The sequence below is a fragment of the Spea bombifrons genome, chromosome 2, assembly GCF_027358695.1.
Source record: "Spea bombifrons isolate aSpeBom1 chromosome 2, aSpeBom1.2.pri, whole genome shotgun sequence".
Lineage (NCBI taxonomy): Eukaryota > Metazoa > Chordata > Amphibia > Anura > Pelobatidae > Spea > Spea bombifrons.
In genome coordinates, this window is record NC_071088.1 from 22,847,427 (window position 1) to 22,870,411 (window position 22,985).

A 22,985-nucleotide genomic window follows, 5' to 3' on the forward strand; every position below is an offset into this window, starting at 1 on the left:
TCTTCCAAGAACATCTGGCCCTCCTGGAGACTTCAGTCAGAGAGGTAAGTAAGGAGAGGCATCTCCCCTCAGAGAGGCTCTTACCAAGTACTGTTAAGAATAAATTGCCTTACAGTGAGTATGTTACATGGGGCACCAAACGCTAGATTTCAAAGGGTTTCTAAAAATGGAAACAAAATAACGTCGGAAACAAAAAAAGAACTGTCTCAGGGTCACACTGCTTTTCTGGGAACGGAAGAGGAGCTAACATGTTTTTGTCTTTTTCCCACTAATAACAGGATGTGATTCTGAATGATTCCTGGGAGAATTTCTTTGTAGTTAATACTGTAATTTGAAACATTTTTTATATACTTAGAATACCGCTGACATTTTTGGTTACGAGTGATCTGAGGGGGCGTACTTAGCACCTCAGTTTTTGCAGAATACAGCACATTCAGCCAAATGCACAGGACCCTCCCATTTACCAGAAGCCCAATTTTTTGTGGCTGATACAATGTAGAAGAGTGTGTAGAAGCCATTTAGACAATTTTACACCCTATATAGTCGTATCCACCAGATCAGACCTGGTACATATCTGTAATACCCACTAGTCCAATCTGTTTGATTAACAAATGAACATTTTAAGGGTATTATTTTTTTCATAAGGAAACTTTAGCCTACCAAGTTAAAATGAAAAATGTTATCAGTTTCTGCAAAGCAACTGATTCTGCCTTGGTACTCTCATGAATTTTCAGTGCTTGCCAACGCTGCAGATTTTTTTTATTATTAGATTATCACTGGCTTATTGTATTAATTGATATGCTTGTTAAATAAAATCTTATTTTCATTAGCCATTCATGCTGTCCAATTACCCTTAGGAGTCATATGTTGCCATTAAGTTAGCATGGGAACACCTAATCACCCTTACACTCATTGTGCACCAGAATAGGTAGATATTTAATTTGCGATAGATACTTGCTATGATACAGTTCTACACAACTCTTCATGAAAAGCATAGCAGATTGCACTAAATAAATTAATAGGCCTGGTAACATACAAACAAATCGGCTAGTGCAGTGGTTAATGATATCACTGCACACGCAAATGTCATGTTTCAGTAATTGCAGGGAATATGTGCAGGAGAGATCCTTATATTCGTTTATTAAAGTAATTTTAATTAACTAACAGAAGCTATGTGAGGACTTGCTTGAGAGGCTAGTACAAATACGGTCGTATTTGCTAATTAGGCAAAGGTACTAAAACTAAATGACTCCGTTCACATTTAATGTTTTCAACTGTTCCCATTTCCGTTTTTCATCCCTTCTCTGTTCAATTTCCATTTCCCTTCTCCAGCCTTATGTTATTTCCATTTCCTATTTCCTTCTGTGTGCTTCTCAGCCATCTAAGGCTTTTCCACGAGACCCATGGCTCAGTGATCAAGGCGCAGTGGCTTGGGAGGATTGAAGATGTTAATGTAGTCTGACATCAGTGCATCCCAATGAGCTCAGTACCAGTGTACTAGATTGACACTACCTGACACCGGTTCGATGGGCTGAGCTCCGTGAAGCTTGTTGTATTTTGCAAACTGAACTACAGCCATGATCGTCCTAGCACCTATTGGCCTAGTTTCTTTCCCCTAAATGTTGCCGTGTCCTTTCTTTAAATTCCTTGGACCGGGGATCCCAAATGCACCTTCTGATAAATCAAACTGGACTTTATTTGCTTTTTGAGGGGTAGTATCTGGTTATCTGCATACTGTTATGCCAAGGGCTTATATGATCCGTGTTTATAAAATTAATCTAACACATTTCATTAGACTTAAGTAGCACAATTTAATGATCTTGTTTTCTGTGTGTTTAGGAGGCAGGGAATGTTTTGAATAACATATTTTAATGACATTCACACCAGTCAAATGAATAATAGAATGATTGATATTATAATTGCTGAAGAGAACGCCAGATTTGAGTAAATAATATAATATATACTTCATGCAACATTTGTGTACACGTTCTTCATCTCTGATGGTAGGGGCGCAGACAATTACCTACAACACGAAGCCGACATCCCGAGATTAAGCAAATTTTAAATGCTGTCCCGTTTGTAAAGATTGCGTTTTAAGGTCAACAACAAATTTAACAATGTATTAAAAAGTTTTAGCACCTATTGAAAGGAATATTTAGTCCTTCAACAGCACATACACATTCTGTTAAAGGAGAAGGTGGACAGGGATTTTCTTTGGAACCTTAAGCAACTGCAAGAACAAATGTTATTTTTAAGTTTAAAAGGCATATTAAACTAGAAGAGAACTTAAAATATATCTCTCTACATGCCTAATTTTATTATAAAGACAAAAACTACGAATTTGAACGCCTCAGCAAACCTCTCTCTTAGGCTCTTCCCCCTCCAATTGTTCTTCAGAATACTATGAGTCTTTTCTGTTCCCAATCCTGTTGGTTGCACCTAGGCAGTATTAGCTAGGTGGCACCCGAGTAACTTTCTAATTCTTTCGGCCTAAAGTATGGTCCTCCCTTTCATTGTGTATCAGGGTGATTCCTTTTTAGATTATCAACGGGAGCAGAGATGGTTATACCTCATACAGGTTTGCCCAAACGAGTCACTGTTGTGTAAACCACTACAAAATCCGCTGGCACAATATAAAAAATCCCAGCCTTCTGACAGCATCCACATCCGTTGCTCAATCCAGTGGAAAAACACTGGGAATGCAGGCTGGGAGTGGTTAGGTGTCTGTACCAATGCAGCATTTTATTTTCTAAAACATTTTTCAGCTTTAACAAAATCAGCGACATTTTAATGTTAACACCTGAAAATACATTTGAGCATAAATGGTACTTTCATTTGGAGGATAGTTTAAAATTAATCTGATTTGACATTTTTTTGAAAGAGAAAAATATTCTTCGATCACCAAATTTAGTGATGTATATCATATTGTAGTTTAGCATTGTCCAAGTCTTGTTAATTGGGCTAACAGAGCAAGAAAATACACACGACTAACATTCAACTGTTGAAAAACACTATGTGAAAACAGGAATATTAAAAATGGACTCTTAATCTAGTAGTAGTAATGAAATGGTTGGAGTTCCGCATCTAAAATTGATTGACAAGCGGTGCAATAATAATGATAAACGAACCCCATGACTTTGTTAGTTTTAAGTTATCTTATTCTTTACTAATCAAGCTGTATTTTTCAATCTTTGCAGGACAGAGAATACAAACAGGAATAAAACACTGCTAATAAAGCGTAAATTTGTCACTTTTCCACACTAGACCATCTTGACAGTAATCGTTCCCACCAACCTCCTACTAGCAGTCTCAATGATAAAACCACTGCCCGCATATCAATGGGTTCGTAAACTTGCGAGCAATGCTTAGAGACATTGACATGCTGAATTACTTCTATGATCAACTTCACTTACCTTTAGATAATTTTGATGGACAGTGGTGGTCCAAACAGGTATTTGTAAAATCAGCGACTGAAATGTCCTCGGATGACCGGATTTTTAAATTAAAGACAAAAATAATTGACTCTTTAAGCTTTTCAGTGCTTGTGGCTATTAAATTGAACATAATGTGATCACCATTGTGTTCCATTGTTAACTAGTTATTTAAAAAATTTTATATTCCATATTTTTTCAGCTCCCAATTCTCCTACATACATATTAAATCAAATCCTTTTTTTCCCCGTTCTCAAATATCAGTTTTTAGGTTTTTGAATTGGCAGCACACCATCCACAGCAAAAACCAGCAGGTCTTTAGTGACATCCTCCTGCTGCTTTGTCAGAAGGTACTGAGGAGAACCAGTTTAGAAGAAGAACTCTGCTGTTTTGAACTAGCGCCGTCTGTTGGAACAGATGCCGTGGGTAAATTTCAAGATACCATGTTACCTTGGCTTTTCGCTCCGATTGCCATCATCTCATCATGGGAAAATTATGGAAGGTTTGTGTGAAACCACTGGATATGCCTCGGTGGAATAATATGAATCTGAGTAACTTCAAAAATATTATATTAAACTAAATGTATTGATCCTACCTGTAGTTTTTTTTTTTGTTTTAGTGTAATTGTAGAGCAGATTTTTAGTTACGAGTGTACTTCAAGGAAACCAGAGTACACAACCCCATCCTCAAGGACCAAACAGTCCAGGAACTTTGTGAATCCTTCTCTGAAAACAGCCTGTTCTCAAGCTGGGTTATACAATACAAAAATCACTATACAACCAACTTTGTAGTAAACGGCAAAAAGCAGCGGCAGGAAAAGGTACACCGTCAACACACTTAACAAGACAAAGTTGTGTTTACAATAAAATAAAAGTAAGATGTTTACTTTATGGATGCTTTTATTTCTTTAAATGAAGCCAATTACACGTGGGTAGCCTTTCTGCTGAAATATCGAAGACTATACCATTCAGGGACAAAAAGCCAAAATGTCACACTAGTTCTACTGCATCCCTCCAACAGTTTAAATGTTAAGATAAAATCATTCCCATGAAAGGTTTAAATACTTACAAATCAAGCTGAATATGCAACAGTTTTACGTGTATCCAACTATTAGCACAACCACACGATTATAATTTTGAAAAGGATTGTTAATGGCTGTCAAACAAACATTATAGATTGTGACTCAACCATCCGTGTTCTAGCTCCAGAGGTGAGAAGACAATATTCTAACAATGCTGGTCCTTAAGGCTACTCTGACTATCAATACAATTTTAAAAACACAGACAATAAGAAAGATCAAGTAACAGTAATATTTGGCATTTTTAATTTAGGTTTGTTTATTTAAGTTTAATGTTAATTCCATGCTGTGTTTCAGTAAGAACAATTACAGATTCTGTATCTGTGGCTCCAGTCAGATATCCAGTAGTACAAATTAGCTTCAAGTTACACATACTGAACGAAAGATAGGTTGAGCGAGAGAAGGGGGAAGGGAGGAGATAGAAAAACAAAAAATTTAAACACGCATGCAGGCTATTCAACACCAGCTCCAATGCTAACCTGCTCTGAGGAGGGAAAGTAAAAAGGAGGCAAGAATGAATAAACCCGGATTTGTTGACATGTTACCAGCATCAGAATTTTCAGCAAGATTTGTGCACAGTTTTAAAATACTTTTACAGCAAAACCACTACGAGGACATTCTGAAAGCAACCTGCAACGTCAAGCTCTAGCCACATTTTAAACAATAGTATGAAATTAATTTCAAACATTTATAAAATAAAAGCCACCACACAAATTCTACAGTGCGATTGACTCTGGTCTGCCCTAAATAAGTAATGTCATTGTTCACTCTATAGGTTTCTAAGAGATTACAATGCTGGATGACAAGGAGACAATCTAATGCTGAAAAAGATTCTATACAGTCCTGTTAGTGTCTTAAAAGAACCTAAGATGGCTGGCAGCAGCAGCAAAATCCAGTCATTCACTCTTGCCTTTAAGATTTCTTAAACTGTGTAAAAATGATACACCCATCTGGGCAGGAACCTAAATCCTGAGAACCAGTGTAAAAGTCAAATTTTGATGGTCCTCAGAGTGAGACAGGATATTTTGAGGGAAGGGGCAGTTGGTTAGAGAGGGTCTCTTCTTGGCTTTTAAGGTCTCACTGATTTTCATCTTCCACATCCTGCAGTGCTTCTTTAGTCTGTTCTTCACCTGCAAATTGCAAAACGTCAACAACAGATCAGTAAGATGGGAAAAGGTTGTATGTCAAAAAAATTGAGAATCTGCAACAACCTCACACAAACACTCAAAAACATAAGTTTATTTTCTCTGGTCTGGGCTAAACAAACCCTGGAAGCCAGCGAGCCACAGTTCCCAACCCTAAATCTGTGGCCACCTAACTTTTGTGTTAAATTATATTGATAACTATGGAAAGATCCCTTTGTGGGTATAAAAACAAAACCCAAAACAGGTGGTTATTCCACTTCCAACCACTGAAATATATGTAAAAAATTTACTATGCCCTGTGGAAGTTGCTGAGGGAACACAGCACTCATATTGTGAGTTGATATATGCATTTGTTACTAAGTGTGGCTAACCTAAATGAAAATTATAGAAAGAAGAATACAGCTTAACTCAATTAGAACAATTAATCCAAAAACCCATTACATGAATTGCTATCCGAGGACAGATTTTCCAGCTAAATAAACCCAACTGGAAGATTTCTACATTTTTATCTAAGGGTTAAGACACTAGAAGTCTATATGAACAGCAAGGTGGACACTGAAGCTACACAAACCGTACACACACACACTAGCATTAAACGGATCGGAAGGACACACTGATGCAGCACAAGAACCACACGCTGTCCGCAAACACAATCTTCATGGTGTAAATATCCATGTATTATACAGACATACAGTTAAGATAACACACCAAGACTGTTACTTCATTGTGCAGTTAGTATTTCTAAGGTTAGCGCCCCCCCCCCACGTGTAAAACATGTTAACAGCCAAGTTGTTTAAAACGTAATTGAAAACAGAAGACGACTCCGGGGCCACTTGGATGACAGGACTGCAAACAGAAGAATTTGCCTTCATAGAATACAAAACAATTATTTACACACCACAACCAAAGCCACAGAACTGATTATAATCAGCACCAGCGTGATTTATACTGACCTACAAAGTCTTAACATGCGTAGTTCTTCACTGGGCAAACAAAGCAAAACTAACATCTAACAAGTGATACGGTCATGCAGAAAGCTTGTACTATCCATCTAACCACAGTGAAGAATTTCACTTTATATAGGGGATTATTATCAATGCCATTTTAAAGTTTGGCCAGAATGAAGCACAAAACAGACGATGCAAAAAAGGTGCAATGTTATGATGAAAAAGGACAGATGGCCGCTTCTCGGGCGATCGACAGATGAACTTACAAAGAATTTAAGAAAGAAACACTTGGGTTTTCCTTTAAGAATCTATACAAAAGAGGGGAGAATAGGAATCACGTGAAAGGGAAGGTAAAAGCATGAGGAAAACAAGGGAAAAAAAAGCTCAGTGACGCAAGCATCAGAGTAATAATTAATTTTAACAATTTATTCACTATGCACCCAGCAGAGTGCATCTGCGGCAAAACAGGATTAATGGGACTGCTGCGATCAGACAAGAATATGGCACTCAAAGTTCATGACAACAGAATGGGTTGCCGGGGAAAACCTTGAAGTCAATGAATACGGTTATCACCTTAACCCAAAAACAGCCACCTAGAACATAATGATGTAGTGCTTTGGGAAACATTTTTTGGACAGTTAGTATTGCTGTGGGAATGGCCGATAGCGTTCTGTGATAATTGCTAGAAAACGTATGCGGTTAAATAAATGGCTACATTAAGACACTGATTTTCAGGACACTGGTAAGGTCCAAACTTGTTCAGCTTTCCTCACTAGTATGATCTGGTTGTACTAATCACAGATCAGTTATACTGAAAGGTTTATGCCAAACTGTGGAAAATAACCCTTATGCTGTTGGCGTTCTACAGATTTGACTGACTAGACCTCCAATTTCTAGTAATAAATTTGTAATCCCATGATCCCCCACATTATTGGAATACAAATTAATTAAAGCCCGTGCTATATGTATATGCTAGACTGCTGTCATTTCTGTGTAGTGTGGCTCCTAAGCTGATGGGCAGCCTTCCATGTGTACAAACAAAACATTTCCATCACACTCAGCCAGGACTGAGGAGAGTAATAGGAGCTGTAATCCTTAAAAAAAGAGAGGGATGCAGAAGAGTGGGGATGTGTATTTTCTATTTTTTCTTTCTTTAGCATTATGGCATTTAAGCTCTAGTATGTGACTTGTCACCAAATTGGGTTGTGTGTGTAATATACATGTATGTACTATACATTTAGCTTTTTAATTCCCTAGGTAAACGGTAAAATGTTTCAAGTTGGTTTGTTTTATTGATAAAGAAACACTGGCTCCTCACTGTATATGGTGTGCTACACAACTAATGTTATTTGAGTTAGCACAGGCATGTCCAAAGTCCGGCCCGAGGGCCAAGTGCGGCCCGCGTTCCGGACTGATAAGGCCCCACAGATAAGTTGCCCAAATATAGATCTGTTTTTTTTATATTAAAGGCAGAGTGATTTACCACCTGTTTAGATTTGTCATCCAAGTCACAAAATGAAAAGTATGCCGTTTTCAATAAACTTTGCATAAATAGTTAATTTGCATTTAATTTTAATGGTTCAAAGAATGTCAGGCAAAATGGTCGGCCCTCGCACATGTTCACTTTATCAAATCTGGCACTCTTCGAAGAAAGTTTGGACATGCCTGAGTTAGCAGGAGAGTCATGAGCTCATAATGAAGCAATGTCCTTAATCTTGGAGGCTATTAGCTCAGAGAAATGTTTTCACTTCTATCACAAACTGTGAGGCAACAGAGATAACAATAGACATCAATTTTCCTTACCATCTCCTTGCATATCTGAAGTCCATAGTGTCAGATTATCACGTAACAATTGCATGATAAGCGTGGAGTCCTTGTAACTTTCTTCGCTCAGTGTGTCCAGTTCTGCAATAGCATCATCAAATGCTGCTTTTGCCAACCTACAGTGAAAACAGAGAAAAGCATCGCTGAATGCTGCAAGACTATTCAAGCTCCAACCAGACTCTCACCAGAGCACAATTACAACAATCACCCCTTTCTTCAAACCCTCTTCACAAAGGCTCCTAAACAAAGCCAAATGATCAAAAATAGAAAGAACATAACTAGGAATAAGCATGTAGATACCAAGAACCAAAACCTAAAATGACTGCCTGCCCCCCTTGGTCTACAGTGTTTTGCTGCTTATTTTTATATTTAAACAACTGTAAAATGATTATACAGCGTTGTCCATGATTTCACAAAGGCATGATAGCTAGTAAATGTGTAAAAGTTACACTTCAGTTATGTTTTTCCTTGCCACTTGGCTGGCAAAGTTTACAGGTGAGAATTTCCCCCCTACATTTACCTTTTTTTTTCAAACAGCTGCAGTTAGAGATGAAGGGAATTATAGCTGCTTATCTTTACAAAGATTAATAACAAGCTTTACACGCACGTTCTGTCCACATGGCTCTATCCTCCTGCACTTAACTGAAGCATCTGATGTTACAAGTAAAATTGAATTGAACTTTATTATATATTTTTAGGGCATCAGTACTTTCCCAAAGTATTACATTTTGGTATTACATCAGTACATTCACAGTACTTCACAATGTGACGTTTTTGTATATCTCCTTAAAATGTAAATAAGCACCTACCTGCAGGCACGGTCAGGGGAATTAAGAATTTCGTAGTAGAAGACAGAGAAATTGAGTGCGAGCCCTAAACGAATTGGATGTGTTGGAGGAAGTTCTGTCATTGCAATATCACTTGCAGCTTTGTAAGCAACCAAGCTGTTTTCAGCAGCTTCCTTCCGGTCATTACCTACAGCAAATTCTGCCAGATATCGGTGATAATCTCCTTTCCTGAGATAAAAAAATAGATATACTTAGATTATATGTAAAAAGATCCATTATCCTCAAGCATAGAAGTATTGTGGACTTCAAGAAGACAATGCAGGTGTGTGCCCACATTAACAAATTATGCATGTTGGGGCAGAGAACAAAAAAGTTTTTTTGACATACGGTCAGTGTGTGAGAGCGCACGCACAATTTATATACCAAATGTTTAAACCTAACAAGAACCCCCCCACCCCCAAACTCCTTCAGATACTCAATCAAGCTATAGACCAACAATATTCCATCACAATAACGGCCCCCGAGGACTGGCATTGTGTCTCATTTTAAGTGCTATACCTGAACATGGGGGTCTTTGCAATGAAAACACTATCAGAATAAACAGTGAAGCAAACCTCAAGTATGCAGTGGTATTCAAGACAGATAAAGGGATTTATTATGCGTATCCTATTGTACTTGGGATTACAATGAAAACATAGCAGCTGAAGCGGATTGACACGCAGATAATAAAGCACACTGCATTAATCTAAAAACTGTCCTTTCCATGGTTTAATTCACTGTAAAAGGGGCACTTAGAATGGGTGCGATAACAAAAGCATAAAAAGGTGTGAAACATGTTACATTTATACAAGATCTGTAATTTGGGTTCTCTTGTACAGAATCTGTTGCCACAGTATCATTTTTTAATAAATTCTTCTTTTGGTAGCAATGCATATGTAACCTAATGTAGCCGCCCTCAAATTATTGCTCTGCACGGGACTCGTCCCAATGAACACTTACATTTTATAGTAAAAAACTTTGGACTCCCCAGTGACTGCAGCTGGAATGAGGTGCTTGTCCAGTACATCCAGAATGTCGTTACAGATATTTTTCAGCTCAAGCTCAACCTGAAAAACAAAAATCCATTTACTCATTTTTCTTTGCTCTAAACCATTTTTTTCCATACTGAGGGTGACATAATCTAGACTGAAAGGTCATCTCCATTTTAATGTGAAAAATAAAGATCAAGCCTCAAAAATGTAGTCTCAACACAAACAAAAACACACCTGTAATCTTGTGATATTGTAAAGATAAGCATTTAAATCCTCAATGGCAGGGAGAACCCAACGCAACCGAACATACTTAATATATTAATATTCATATCTGTATTAACCAAAGGTAAATAGAGCACCGCCAATGGAGTACCAGGTATGTCATGAAAAGATGTCCCTAGAGGACCAATGACGTTCCTGACACATGATGGGTTAAAACAGTCCCATGTCGTCATACACCACCAATGCCAGTACGTATACCAAGCACTCCTGATTGACCGGTCAGTAGGCAGCATCCAGGACTTTGTGAAAATGCTGTTCAGATACCACAGAAACAGGACATTTTGCTGGTTTGCTTGCTTGTTTATCGTAAAGCGACTTAACATGTATGCCTCTATATTGGAGCATTCAGTTTAGCACACTCCCCGTAGAATTCAATGACCCTTTATATCAAAGCTTTCTTTTGGCTCGCTTGAGCAAATTCTTAGAACATCACTAACTTTTTTGTAATTAAATTGGTCCTAAAATAAATTGATGGAGCATAAAATGTGGATTTAAAACATTAAGATTATTTAAAAAAATAACCCAACGGTTTACAAATTATTTCAGGAGAGGTTGTGGTGCAGGAAGCACAGTTTTAGTTGAAAAGAGACAAACACTTGAGCAATTTAAACATGCATATAGCTATTCTAAAAAACAAAACAAATGTATGAGTATTTGGGCAGATGAGAAAATAAAAACTAGACGGATTACTGGCTTTTGTCATAATACACCTGTCAGTAGCACATACTTTGAGAGATGACAGCTTGCTGCTCTACTTCTGTACCATATCACAGCAATGTAATGCCATCACAAATACTTCACCCATATCCCATATAGGAGGTCATGCATATAGCACAGAACACGTGTCGTGTATTAAAAGTTGCTGTATTTGCATTTTGTATTAAGAATCAAGCACTGATCGCCGTGTCCAGTCTTCCTTTAGCATTTTAATTAATACCACAAGGGACCCAAAATCTTACCGTTTGCCGATACTCCTTGATCATTTTAAGTTTGTCTTCTCCACCTTTGTTCTCCTCTTTCTGTTCAATGCTGCTGATTATTCTCCAGGACGCTCTTCTAGCCCCAATCACATTTTTATATGCAACAGAGAGCAAGTTTCTTTCTTCTACCGTCAATTCCACATCCATTCCTGCCACTTTCTTCATTGACTCAACCATTTCTACAGTAGAGGAGCAGAATTCAGTTTATAATTAAGAAATAAAGTATAAATGTTTCAGAAATGGAGTAATAACACTCTCGCCTCACATATTTTATAGCTTATGGTAATAGTTTTAAGTTCCTTCAAGGAATCCTTAGCAAGGTCATTTTAGTATCTTTAATAAGCACAGGGCAGCTTCTGACATACCAGGACACAATCTGAACATGTGCCAAGCACACAGTGTACAGTCCAACTAACTTGGCTGTCTGTTTTACCATTTACAGGGATGCAAGGAATAAAAAAACCGGTATAAACAATTACACATAAGGCTACACTAAAACATTGACTTTTCTATTACCGTTTGAATGTGGTGTCTTAAATGGTTTACGTACACCGAGGTGATTCCCTTAAAACAGCTATATAAAAATAGGAAGTAAAGACCCATACAAAAATGATATATTAATCTATTTAAATGTGACTTTATAGTGAGCTTCTCCCAGGTATTTATTTCATTGTGACATTTTAAAATGGCAGCACAGACCTCACTTCGTTTCTTTGGGTAGCCAAGACTGAATAATGCATGTCAGTAGAACACATTTTGCCTCTTCAGACCTACTGAGGGAGTCAGGGAACTGGTAACTAGTGGTAGGCATTTCTAAGGCTAAAACAAAGGCTGAAGGAGACCCCAGAAATTTTAAAGAGAAGCATTGGAGAAGCCCAATCACCACCCCCTCTGGAAAGCTTCAGTGGAAAGAGGAAAGACACCAAGTGGCAGCTTGGCAGGCAAAGGGCAGATAAAAAGGTTTTTTATCCCAACATATTTTGGCCCTTTGGAACTCAACTTGATGCAGAAACAAGTTTAGAGACCATCGCTTGCCCAAAACCATTCCAAAACATTTTTATACTTTTTTATATGCAAGAACTGGTCACCCCATTTAGTCAGCTGTAAAAACCTTTTCTGTTAAGTAGGAGAAACAGGATTATACACACACTATGAACATTGAATATCACTAACCTATTAACATCTACTCCTTCTGCTGGTAGGTTGGTCCTTTTGCCCAAGACCATCTCTAAGTCAAAATGTCAAGCTTCCTTAGCATCTTCTAGTTTTAGACTATAAGCTCTAGTCCTAACATTTATTTTCCTTTGTTGAACGCCTTTCATGTATTTATATGTGTATCACATCCAACCTCATCATTTTGAAGTAACACAGATTTGAGACAGTTTCTGAGCCATCAGGGGAAATGAACTTGGGAGTCATGCCTGCAGGTCATACTCCCAGATCAGGAAGCTCCAATAACAGTACCAGAAATGTTAACTAAAAATAAAAAGGTTATCTGTGCCTGTAATAAGTAAACTAAGGACTTCTTCATTGGGTCACAATTGATTTCCATGGTTATGGAGATGTGTGCCACATATTCTTGCTACCCTCAGAAATTTAGTGTGTCATACAACCAGACCTTCATACAAAGTATGTGGGCATTTTAAAGAATACAACTTCATTTGAAAAATGTGATAAATAAAACTCACTTACTAAAATAAATTAATGCATTTCACAAAAGGTATAGAAGTAAAAATTGATTATTTTAATCAATGGTGCTTTAACCAGTGTTGTCCAACTCCTTAACAGAGGGACTGGGATTAAGCATTTCTCTAAACATACTTACAAATCAAGTCGTTTTTTTTATTATACATGTTAAAAGCAGATTCACCACTTTCTCCAAATTATATGTAATGTCTTAAAAATAAAATATTAGGACATCACTTATGGGAGTACACCAGCGTAACCATCTCAAGTACTAATGTTCTAAGGATTTATATAAAGATTCCATTTCAAGTCATTTCTACCCTTCTGTTGCAACTGTACCATTACAGATTATATCTGATCATATTACTCCTATGTAAAAGAAACCATACGTTCTTTTCCTAAAAAATTAAAAAACCTAGAATCTTAGTAAGAAAAGCATTACACAGGAAATGTCTGGTGTCATACAAAATGCCTATATTTAAGGGTTAACAAGGCATTGTGTGTGAAGAATAATAATAAAACCGTTTTTCTCAGGCCACATCCTGCATAAATGTTATCTGGAAACTTGGCCAGACCCAACCATAAAGTTGGGGACCAGGCACTGGGGTTACAAGGGGGACAGCACCTGGCATCCTCAAAGTTATCATTTGAGAAATATGATTCTACTATGGAAACGTAACCATAACATGAAGATGTTCTATGTGCTGACAGTGTGACCTCTTGAATCATAGGAAACATGGCAGGAGGGGGGTCAACAGGTTTGGTACCTGTACATTTGTGATAATATGGGGGAAGGGGCGTGATTAGCCCAGAGTTATTATTGTACAAGGTACCATCACAACAAAATATGGCATTAAAATATGAGGAAGGAGTTTGCTGTCCCAGCTCATTAGGAGTGTTGTAAAGTGCCTGGGCGACACACTTCCCTGCCATGTGACAGCAAATGGGCGTCTCCTGGAGACAAAGGAAGTAGATTCCTATAAGAATAGGAATTGGGGTGGAAAAGTGAATTTCCTGTAACATCATTCTGACAAGGGACCTAACATCGTGAGATTTACGCAGAATTTTTTTTTGTACGTTTTTTAACCACTTCAGTCCCCTATGGACGTACAGGTACGTCCAAAAAATGCATCCCAAGAATCCCCTACGAACATACCACCACCTTCAAAAAAATAACACCAACATCGGACAAAAAAACAATATATATATATATTTTTTAAACAGCAATCACACTCCTATCATGCCCAGGTAACCAGTACATGCTGGAATCTGGGTATGCCTGGGCATGATAGGAGTGTGATTGCTATTATATATATTAATAGTGCTATTGAATTTTTTTGTCCAATTTTGGTGGTATTTTATTATTATTATTATCCCCCCCCCAAAAGGTGGTGGTTGGGGGGTGTCATTTTCAGTCAGGTGAATCCTGAATTTTCGGTCCAGAATTTTAATTTTGGTGCATCCCTAACTTACATAGAACTTGGTGGTGGCAGCGAATAAAGGTATAGATGCTCTGAACCCTGCAGGGAGGACATCGAGCTAGCCTACAGGCTGTATTTTTCCATTAACCCATGCTTCTTAACACCACAGTGAGAGCCAGCAGGTGGTGGTGGTTCCTCTGGTTGTGTTCAGGGCATCGGTGACACCTGGTTGTAAGGGGTATTGAGTGCAAAGTATACATGCAGTCTGCTAAAACCAAGCAGTAATAATCCGGGAAGGGCGTTACAATATTCTACTTGGGCTAATAGACTTCCACTGCAGTCAAAGGGGGGGATCTTTGAAATTTAAGGCAAATTTGAATTATATGCCTGGCTATATCTCTGATTGATGTTGGAGACAGAAAATAAAAGGTTTATATAACCAAAATGTGGGTCAAAGATCTTTTACAATTTTAGGAGTTTCCAGGAACCTCTGGTGAGGATTTTTCCATATGTATTGCTTCTGAGACATCAGTCGTTTTGACTGATTTTACCGCCTGTAAATCGGGAATATTCTATAAGTAAAAAAACGTTTTAAAAATGGTACATGAATGTAATAATAGAAAGATATTAAGGACTGTTTGGCGGCTGCAGCTCCAAGAAGGACTTTCATTATAAGGAATAAAATACTAAATTATTCTGCTTTACTGTAAGCCATGCTTACAGGCACCACCTGTAATAACTGCACAAGGCTCATGAGCGAAACTATTGAGTTTAAACTCAGGTTACAGGCTTACATTTATCATCAGTTAAGAGATAGGTGACAATGAACACTTACTACCAATTGGGTCTTTTTCACCATAGATTTTTATTATTTATATGGTAAATGAGTAGGATACACCCCCTCCCCCAAATGGTACATGTAATCTCATTACACTAACATCTTAAATGTGCTGTTCCATGTACTCGGCTCAATGGAACAGTTTGTAGTTACAAGCAGCATTCGAATCACTATGAAATATCTTGCCGCACGTATGTTTTGTCAAAACATTAATGTCATGTGACACAAAAGGAAGCACTGGTGGGGGGGGGGCAGGCTGGTGGACACCTCTACCCTCTTGTTAGATAATTTCTTGCTCTTTCCTTCTGGTGACAGCTGAATGGTGGTGGCTGCCGTAGTGGGGATGGAGATTATATCAGAGCAGGAAACTGGTATGCTAGTTATATAGGCAGAAAAAACAGACATGCGTCCATCAAGTTCAGCCTTTCCTATATCTGTTAATTTGTTGCTATTGATCCAAAAGGAGGAACAAAACCCAGCTTGGCTCTTTCCAATTTTACACTAACCAGGGAACTGATCTACTGTCCACGTAACAAATATACAATATTAAGTTGTGTTTTAAAAATGCTTGTGGGGGGTGGACTTGTGACCATAGTAACTAATAGAATGGCTCTACTAACTGGATTATACTTTGTCACTGTAAGAGCATTCTTCATAATCATCACTGTTATATTATGTGATAATGACCCGCAGTGTTTTTAAATTTTGAAGTAGTGTTCGCAAAGTATTGTGGGAGATTTGGTAGGCCATCTGCTAAAAAACAAACTATCACAAGCCATAGGCTGTGAAGATCATATGTACACATAAATCTTCTAACCTATTTCGTTGTAAAGAAAAAAAAAAGGACACGTAACAAGAATTAGTGTTTTTTCCATATTATTCCAATTCTCAAGATTGTAAACTTGCGAGCAGGGTTCCGCCACCTAATGTATCAGTTTGTCTTAGTCTTGCAATACCCCTTGAATAATTGTATTGTAAGAATACTGCGCAAATTGTTGGCGCTATATAAATAAAAGATAATAGCTCACATCCTTCACCAGGCCAGGAGGTAGTTACTTTGAGTAGACGTATGGTAACTGGGTGACACTTTACACAACCAGCACAATAGAATAATGGTTTATCTAAGCTAGTCCTTTCCTTCACAGACTTTTAAATCAAATTATCTCTTCGGGTGATTAAGACCGGTACACAAGAGAATCTATGAGGCCTGGGAAAGCTAGAACTCATACATAATGCAATTATGCAAATAAAAAAAAAAGTGGAAAAAAGGGTGTTTAAATCCCACCATAGTGGAGGCATACAAACATACGTTTTCCATACTACCAAGATCTAACGATTGCATGTTGTGTGAGCTCCCCATGTGCTGCTTCAATGAACAGCACTGACATAACCAGCAGGAAGTACTAAGGCAATATGACATAAGCATTTCCTGAAGATAAAGGAGATCATCCTCTGACCATAAGCCAAGGATTTTTATCATGAAGATTTTGCTATATATCACCGAGTGAAATCGGGCTGCCAGGATGCTTAACTGCATTAAACATACTACAGAATCGTTGTCAGGCTCAGCTTTTATTGAAACAGGTCAGTTACAAAATCCCGTACCGCCCCCTCATTACAATACTAGCGTAGTGAAAAGCCTTATATCGCTGAAAGCCGAGGGTTCTAGAATAAATGCGTAACATTTAATTGCACACAATTGACATCCAGATACGCAGTGTGCGTAACATATAATCGGTTGAAGACGGCTGCCTCCACCCTATAAGATGGGACCCGCCCTTGATTGCCAGTCTCGGTGAACAAACGCACCTAGCTACTAAGCGGAGCAGATCCCTCCGCACGATCAGGGACCGGTCTGACAAGAATGAATGAAACCGGGCCGCATTTTACAATCCTGCACCAGGGCCATGTCTGGGCGGAGAAGAGAACAGCACGTCCCCATCACCGTGACAAGGCCTTGCATGTAGAAACTCCTACTGGTGTCCACGGTGACCGTGCAACATACATGCAACAGCCTTATAATGGGGGAGGGGGCACAGGCACTCGAATTACATACTATACATTCCTTTGTAAACGGGCACTGAGGTAATCCTACGATACCCGGCGATTTTTTATCCCCACCACAGCACTATACGCCCTATTTAAGACCTGCCCATCACCGTACATCTTAATGAATGGGTTTGAGGCACTAGTTATGTGTACTCTGTATCATAGTAAGCGTTCCTAGAGAGTATTTCCATTTTACTGGGGCGCCATAGTGGAAGGATTATCGCACCCTTTTCTGAATGGAGTATTAGCCTTATGCCAAGCACTAGCGACAGCAGTTTGTGGTAAATAAGAACGGTGACGCCCGGCTGCACGTTATGGTGCCGCAACACAATACGGCGGATGAATAGGTGACCCCAGGCAGTCATCTCCCAAATGCACCACTGCGGACACCCTGTCGCTTCCCCTCCCCCCAGCCCGTACCGCCCTTTTCGGGCTAACGGGGAGCCCGTCTTTTGGCCGTATTAAGCATCTAAAACGATGAGCCCGCTAGAGGATTACCCGCCAACATGCCCCCACCACCCGCGGTCTCGCCCTACTCGGCGGTCGCCATTTTCTAGCCGTCTCTCTTCCTGCCTCCCGCCTATGCTGCATAGGCTTTATTACCTACCGGCCTGGGGTGATTTTACTAAACCAGGTCAGGTTGCCGTTTACATGTTAACCACTTAGCCATGAAACCCACCCTTTCTACCTTAGTGAGAGTCCCCTTTGTCCTACACTCCCTTTCCCAGACCCTCCGCCATTTTGTCTCGCCTCCATTCTCTCCGCCCGCCGACCTATGGGGAAAGCCGCAGAATTTTCCTACCGTCGTATCTCTCAGCCTGTTCAGCCAGCTTGGCTTGGTACACTAGATCCTCTCGCTCTTCCATGGCTGTAAGTAGCGGGAATTAAAGGTGATCTACTGGGCGGATGGAAGCCGATTGTGTCTCTGCGTCTCCAAGCGGCTCAACCTCTCCGTCTGTCTAAGCTCAGCCCGGGAAAGATGGCGGCTCCTTGATCCGGGGACTTCCGCCTGCGCACGCGGACAATCTCTTAGCTCTATGGCAACAACTCCTTGGCAACAGCAGCAGGCGCGGCAGAAGAGGGTGGAGTCTAGTTGACTCTTGCATCAGAGTAAGGGGCGTGCTCAACTATGCGAGTCTTAAAAGGGAGTCCGGAGGCCTACTTAATGTCTGCCAGTTGGCGCTTCCAGTTGAGTACGAGAGTAGAGGGGTATTGGCACTGGGTTGATAAGAAGTAAGAGAAGCTCAAAAAGGCTTGAAAGGCGCTGGTATTTAGTTAAATGTTTGTATGTTCAGCTCTTTCCGCGGTAACTGCGTTCTGGGCTTTGATCACCAGAAACACTAACGCACCATACCTTTAGTTGTGGTAAACCGGTCAAAACGTTCCTTAATTGGCGTTTTGGGGCTTTAACGAACGGCAAATGGAAAATTATTTTATAAGCATTTTCTTCAAACTATATATGCATTGTATTTGGTATGTGTTTATAAAGCGATTGTATTATATAAACAATTTTTTTTACATTTTGTCCGCAAGATACAAAAATACAAATCTTTTGGGCAGATTAAGAGCATCATTGGTCTGGTGCTGAGGATTTTGGGCCTTTTTGTGGAAATAATCAGTGCTCAGCAGATAATATAGGATAGAATCTTATGTGATGGGACTGGGAGTAGTCCTCAAGTCACAGTTTAGTGCCCCTAATCCTTTTTAATAAAATATGCAGGTGGAAATGGAGTAAATAGCAAAAAACTTTTACTTTTCCTCTCACTGATTTCCGGGCCTATAAAGTTTTGTCCTCGGAAGTGACTTAAAATTCTGGAGAGTGTTTTAGCTCTAGATAAGTAAAACTTAAATAGTTTAACCCCTTCAAGACTGGGATGTACCTGGTACATCCGGGTCAAAGGTCACCGGCAGACCGGGACGATCCGTAGCAGCCACTCCCCCTCAATTCCGTGCACGTGATTGCTTTGCAGCGAATCACGAGCACGGAATTTAAATATTTTTTTTAAAAACTGCGGTCTTCAAGGGAAGACGCAGTTTGCCAACGCTGGTCCTGAAGGGGTTAACAAATACAGGACAGGCTCTGCCACACTGACACACACACACCAGGACAGGCTCTGTCATACCAACACACACCTGGACAGGCTCTGCCACAAGGACACCCAAACACACGCTTGGAGAGGCCCCTTTAGTTTTGATTTATACAATGCCATCAGCCAGCACCCCCTTTTGAATTAATGCCCTTGCATATTGCCCTTCTTTAGTATCATGAACAAAGAAAAGGAATCCCAGCACTCCAAACAGCTTCCAATCTTTAGAATACTTTATTTCTCTAAATAAAGTATCCTAAAGATTGGAAGCTCTTTGGAGAGCTGGGATTCCTTTTCTTTGTTCGTGTGCTTCAAGAAGGTTTATGCTGTCCCTTTTTTCCTGCTCGCACCCAGCTCCCTGGGAGTTGAGTGCAGAACCATTTTTCTTTTTTTCTAAAGGTACTCCTTTAGTATCAAGTCAGCCCTGGCACCCAGATTGCATCCACAGAACCTGTCCTACACTTAGAATGGCAGCGTGCCGTCTTTGCTCCAAACAGCCTGCCTGTGGCATCCTAGCCTCAAACAGCCTCCCTGTGCCATGCTTCCCCCCACTTACACATCCATGCTATCACACGGATTACTTTATTCATTCACAGGTAATCGTTCATTCACTCATTCACAGGTACTTTACAGGTCATTTACAGATGCTCATTCAGAGATACTCATTCATACATGTATCGTTAGACTATTATTTTAAAATCTGCTCACCCTACTTTGTAGGAAGGTAAAAACACTGATCTATATTAGGGGGCAAGGCTTTCTTCAGGGGTCCTTATGGGTAAGGAGACCCAGTATACCGAAGTACATCTTTTTTGTAGCACTGTGCGGCCCGCCTGAGATCAGCAGCCAGGGATCACAAGAGCCCTCCTTCTTACCTGTGGGAGGATGACTCTGCTTCCTGTGTGCAGTACAAGTGAACGCAGAGGGAGGCCGCGCCCCCTGCTGAAGTCTGTGAGAGAGCTGCAGTGCAGGTAAGGGGGTGGGGGAGGTTATTTGAATGAGTATGCGTGATTGAGGGAATGAATCTGTGAATGAATGAGTGTGTGTGTGTGATAGCATGGATGTCTAGGTGCTGGAACCTAGGCATGATGGGACTGTGATTGCTGTTAGCAATCACAGTCCTATCATGCCAAGTCAGCCAGTACATGCTGAAACCTGGCTAGCTGCCCCCTTGTGTATAAATGCTGCCAGCAGTATCGGGTCTGCACATAACTTACAGCCACCCTGTACCAGCATGTACTGGCTGACTTGGCATGATAGGAGTGTGATTGCTTACAGTAATCACAGTCCCATCATGCCTAGGTTCCAGCATTTACTGGTTGCCTGGGTATGATAGGAGTATGCCAAGTCATATTGTTAAATTTTGTTGTCCAATTGTGCTGTGTTACTTAATTTTAATAATAGTGTGGGTTTTTTTTTATTATTTTTAAAGGTGGGGGGTCATTTTCGGTTTTGGCTACCCTGAATTTTCGGTTTTGGTCCAGAATTTTCATTTTGGTGCATCCCTAGATTGATTTCATAAAACAATTTCATTTTTAATTAACCTGAATTTGCAGTCACAAACTTTCTAGGCCCAGAAGTCAATGAGAGGAAAAGTAAAGATTTTGTGTCATTTACTTTATTTTAATCTGCATATTTTATCAAAGGCCATATTTTCTCACAGTGAAAAATGAGTGCGGCCTGTGCACGTATACAATTCTGATGAAGTGGCCCACTGCAGAAAAAACTTGGACACCCCTGCGCTAGGTGCTGTTCAGTACCTTTATGTGTACATTTACTAGGTCTGCAGAGGAGGGGCACATTTACCTCCACAGTTATTTGTACTTTTTTCCTCCAGTATCATCTATTTGCAGATGATACCGAAAGTCTCTCATGTCCCGTATTACCAACTGCTTGTCTGCTATTTCTTCATGGATGTCACAACGCTACTTGAAACTTAATCTTTCTAAAACTGAACTCGTTATTTTCCCTCCTTCTTTCTCCACTCCACTACTACCTAAATTCTCTATCACCATTAACAACACGACTATCTATCCCACTAGCTAGGCCCGATGCCTTGGGGTGATTCTTGACTCAAACGTCTCCTTCATTCCTCACATTCAGTTCCTCGCCAGATCCTGCCGCTTGCACGTAAAAAAGATCTCTTGCATCCGCCCATTCCTCATCCCAAGAATCAACAAAAACTCTGGTTCATTCACTTATCATTTCCCGTCTTGACTACTGGAACACTCTTCTGCTTCGTATTCCACTGTCTTGACTCTCTCCTCTGCAGTCTGTCCTAAAAGCTGCTGCTAGGCACACCTCTCCTCTTCTGCTTCCTCACTTTGTTAGATCCTCCACTGGCTCCCAAGAACCTTTGATCCACGGATCAGACTTGTTTGTCCAGATGCTTAGTTGGATTGAGATCTGGGGAATTTAGAGGCCCGGTCAACACCTAGAAACTCGTTCTGTTCCTCAAACCATTCCTGAACCATTTTTGCTTTGTGGCAGAGCATATTATCCTGCTGAAAGAGGCCAATGCTAAGGTAGGTGGTATGTGTCAAACTAACATCCACATGAATGGCAGGATCCAAGGTTTCCCAGCAGAACACTGCCCAAAGCATCACACTGCCAGCTTGCCTTCTTGCCATAGTGCATCCTGGTACCATGTGTTCTCCAGGTAAGTGAAGCACACGCATCCACTTAATGTAAAAGAAAACATGATTCATGAGACCAGGCCACCTGGTCTAGTTCTTATGCCTACGTGCCGATTGTAGGAGCTTTCAGCAGTGGACAGGGATCCGCGTGGGCACCCTGACTGGTCTGTGGCTACGCAGCAAACTGCGATACACTGTGTATTCTGACATCAGCACAATTTGGCCGTCAGATCCTTACGCTTGTCCAATTTTCCTGCATCTAACACGTCAACTTTGAGGGCAAAATGTTCACTTGCTGCCTAATACATCCCACTCACTGACAGGTGCCATGATAACAAGATCATCAATGTTATTCGCTTCACCTCTCTGTGGACCTAATGTTATGGCTGATCGGTGTATATAAACTCACTGGCCACTTTAACCCCTTCAATCCCCTATGGACGTACTGGGATGTCCAAAAAACACCTCTAAAGAAACCCCTATGGACGTACCAGTACGTCCAGCCCTTCTTGAAGTGTCAGGGACACATCCCTGCATTCGTTTGACAGCCTGGACTTCCCACTGACAGCAGAAGCCGACATTGCCGGCTTTCTGCTGTTCGATCTGATGTAACTGCTGATGTAACCCGGAAGTTCATCAAAGGGGCACAGACACTGCAATCTCTATGCATGTCTGTGAGGACCTGCATATCCCTTACAAAAAAATACTGCAGTTTTTCTGAAGTAATACTGCAGTTTTTTGGACATGAAAAAACTGCAATAC

At 40.1% G+C, this 22,985-nt stretch overlaps 1 protein-coding gene across 2 annotated transcripts; it reads right to left on the reverse strand.

The window, feature by feature from the left end:
• Nucleotides 1-4,312: 4,312 nt before the first annotated feature.
• On the reverse strand, nucleotides 4,313-18,518 carry YWHAE (tyrosine 3-monooxygenase/tryptophan 5-monooxygenase activation protein epsilon). Of its 2 annotated transcripts, XM_053457131.1 has the most exons (7): nucleotides 18,303-18,518; nucleotides 11,486-11,685; nucleotides 10,213-10,319; nucleotides 9,235-9,441; nucleotides 8,405-8,541; nucleotides 6,868-6,909; nucleotides 4,313-5,639 (listed from the first exon to the last, which is right to left on the reverse strand). In XM_053457131.1, exons 1-6 carry the CDS (start codon nucleotides 18,364-18,366, stop codon nucleotides 6,902-6,904), a joined length of 723 nt encoding a protein of 240 aa, XP_053313106.1. In that variant the 5' UTR covers nucleotides 18,367-18,518; the 3' UTR covers nucleotides 4,313-5,639; nucleotides 6,868-6,901. The 2 variants fall into 2 exon arrangements, with proteins under 2 accessions (XP_053313106.1, XP_053313105.1); XM_053457130.1 differs by lacking the exon at nucleotides 6,868-6,909 and having other exon boundaries at nucleotides 18,303-18,517.
• Nucleotides 18,519-22,985: the final 4,467 nt, after the last annotated feature.

Bases quoted from the DNA above. Each gene is read 5' to 3' on its own strand.
- YWHAE (XM_053457130.1), bottom strand. From the start codon at position 18,366: ATGGAAGAGCGAGAGGATCTAGTGTACCAAGCCAAGCTGGCTGAACAG. The intron at 11,686-18,302 runs GTAGGAAAATTC...CCTCTACTGTAG, and splicing joins ACAGGCTGAGAGATACGACG to AAATGGTTGAGTCAATGAAG. The intron at 9,442-10,212 runs GTAAGTGTTCAT...TTTTTATCTCAG, and splicing joins AAAGTTTTTTACTATAAAAT to GAAAGGAGATTATCACCGAT.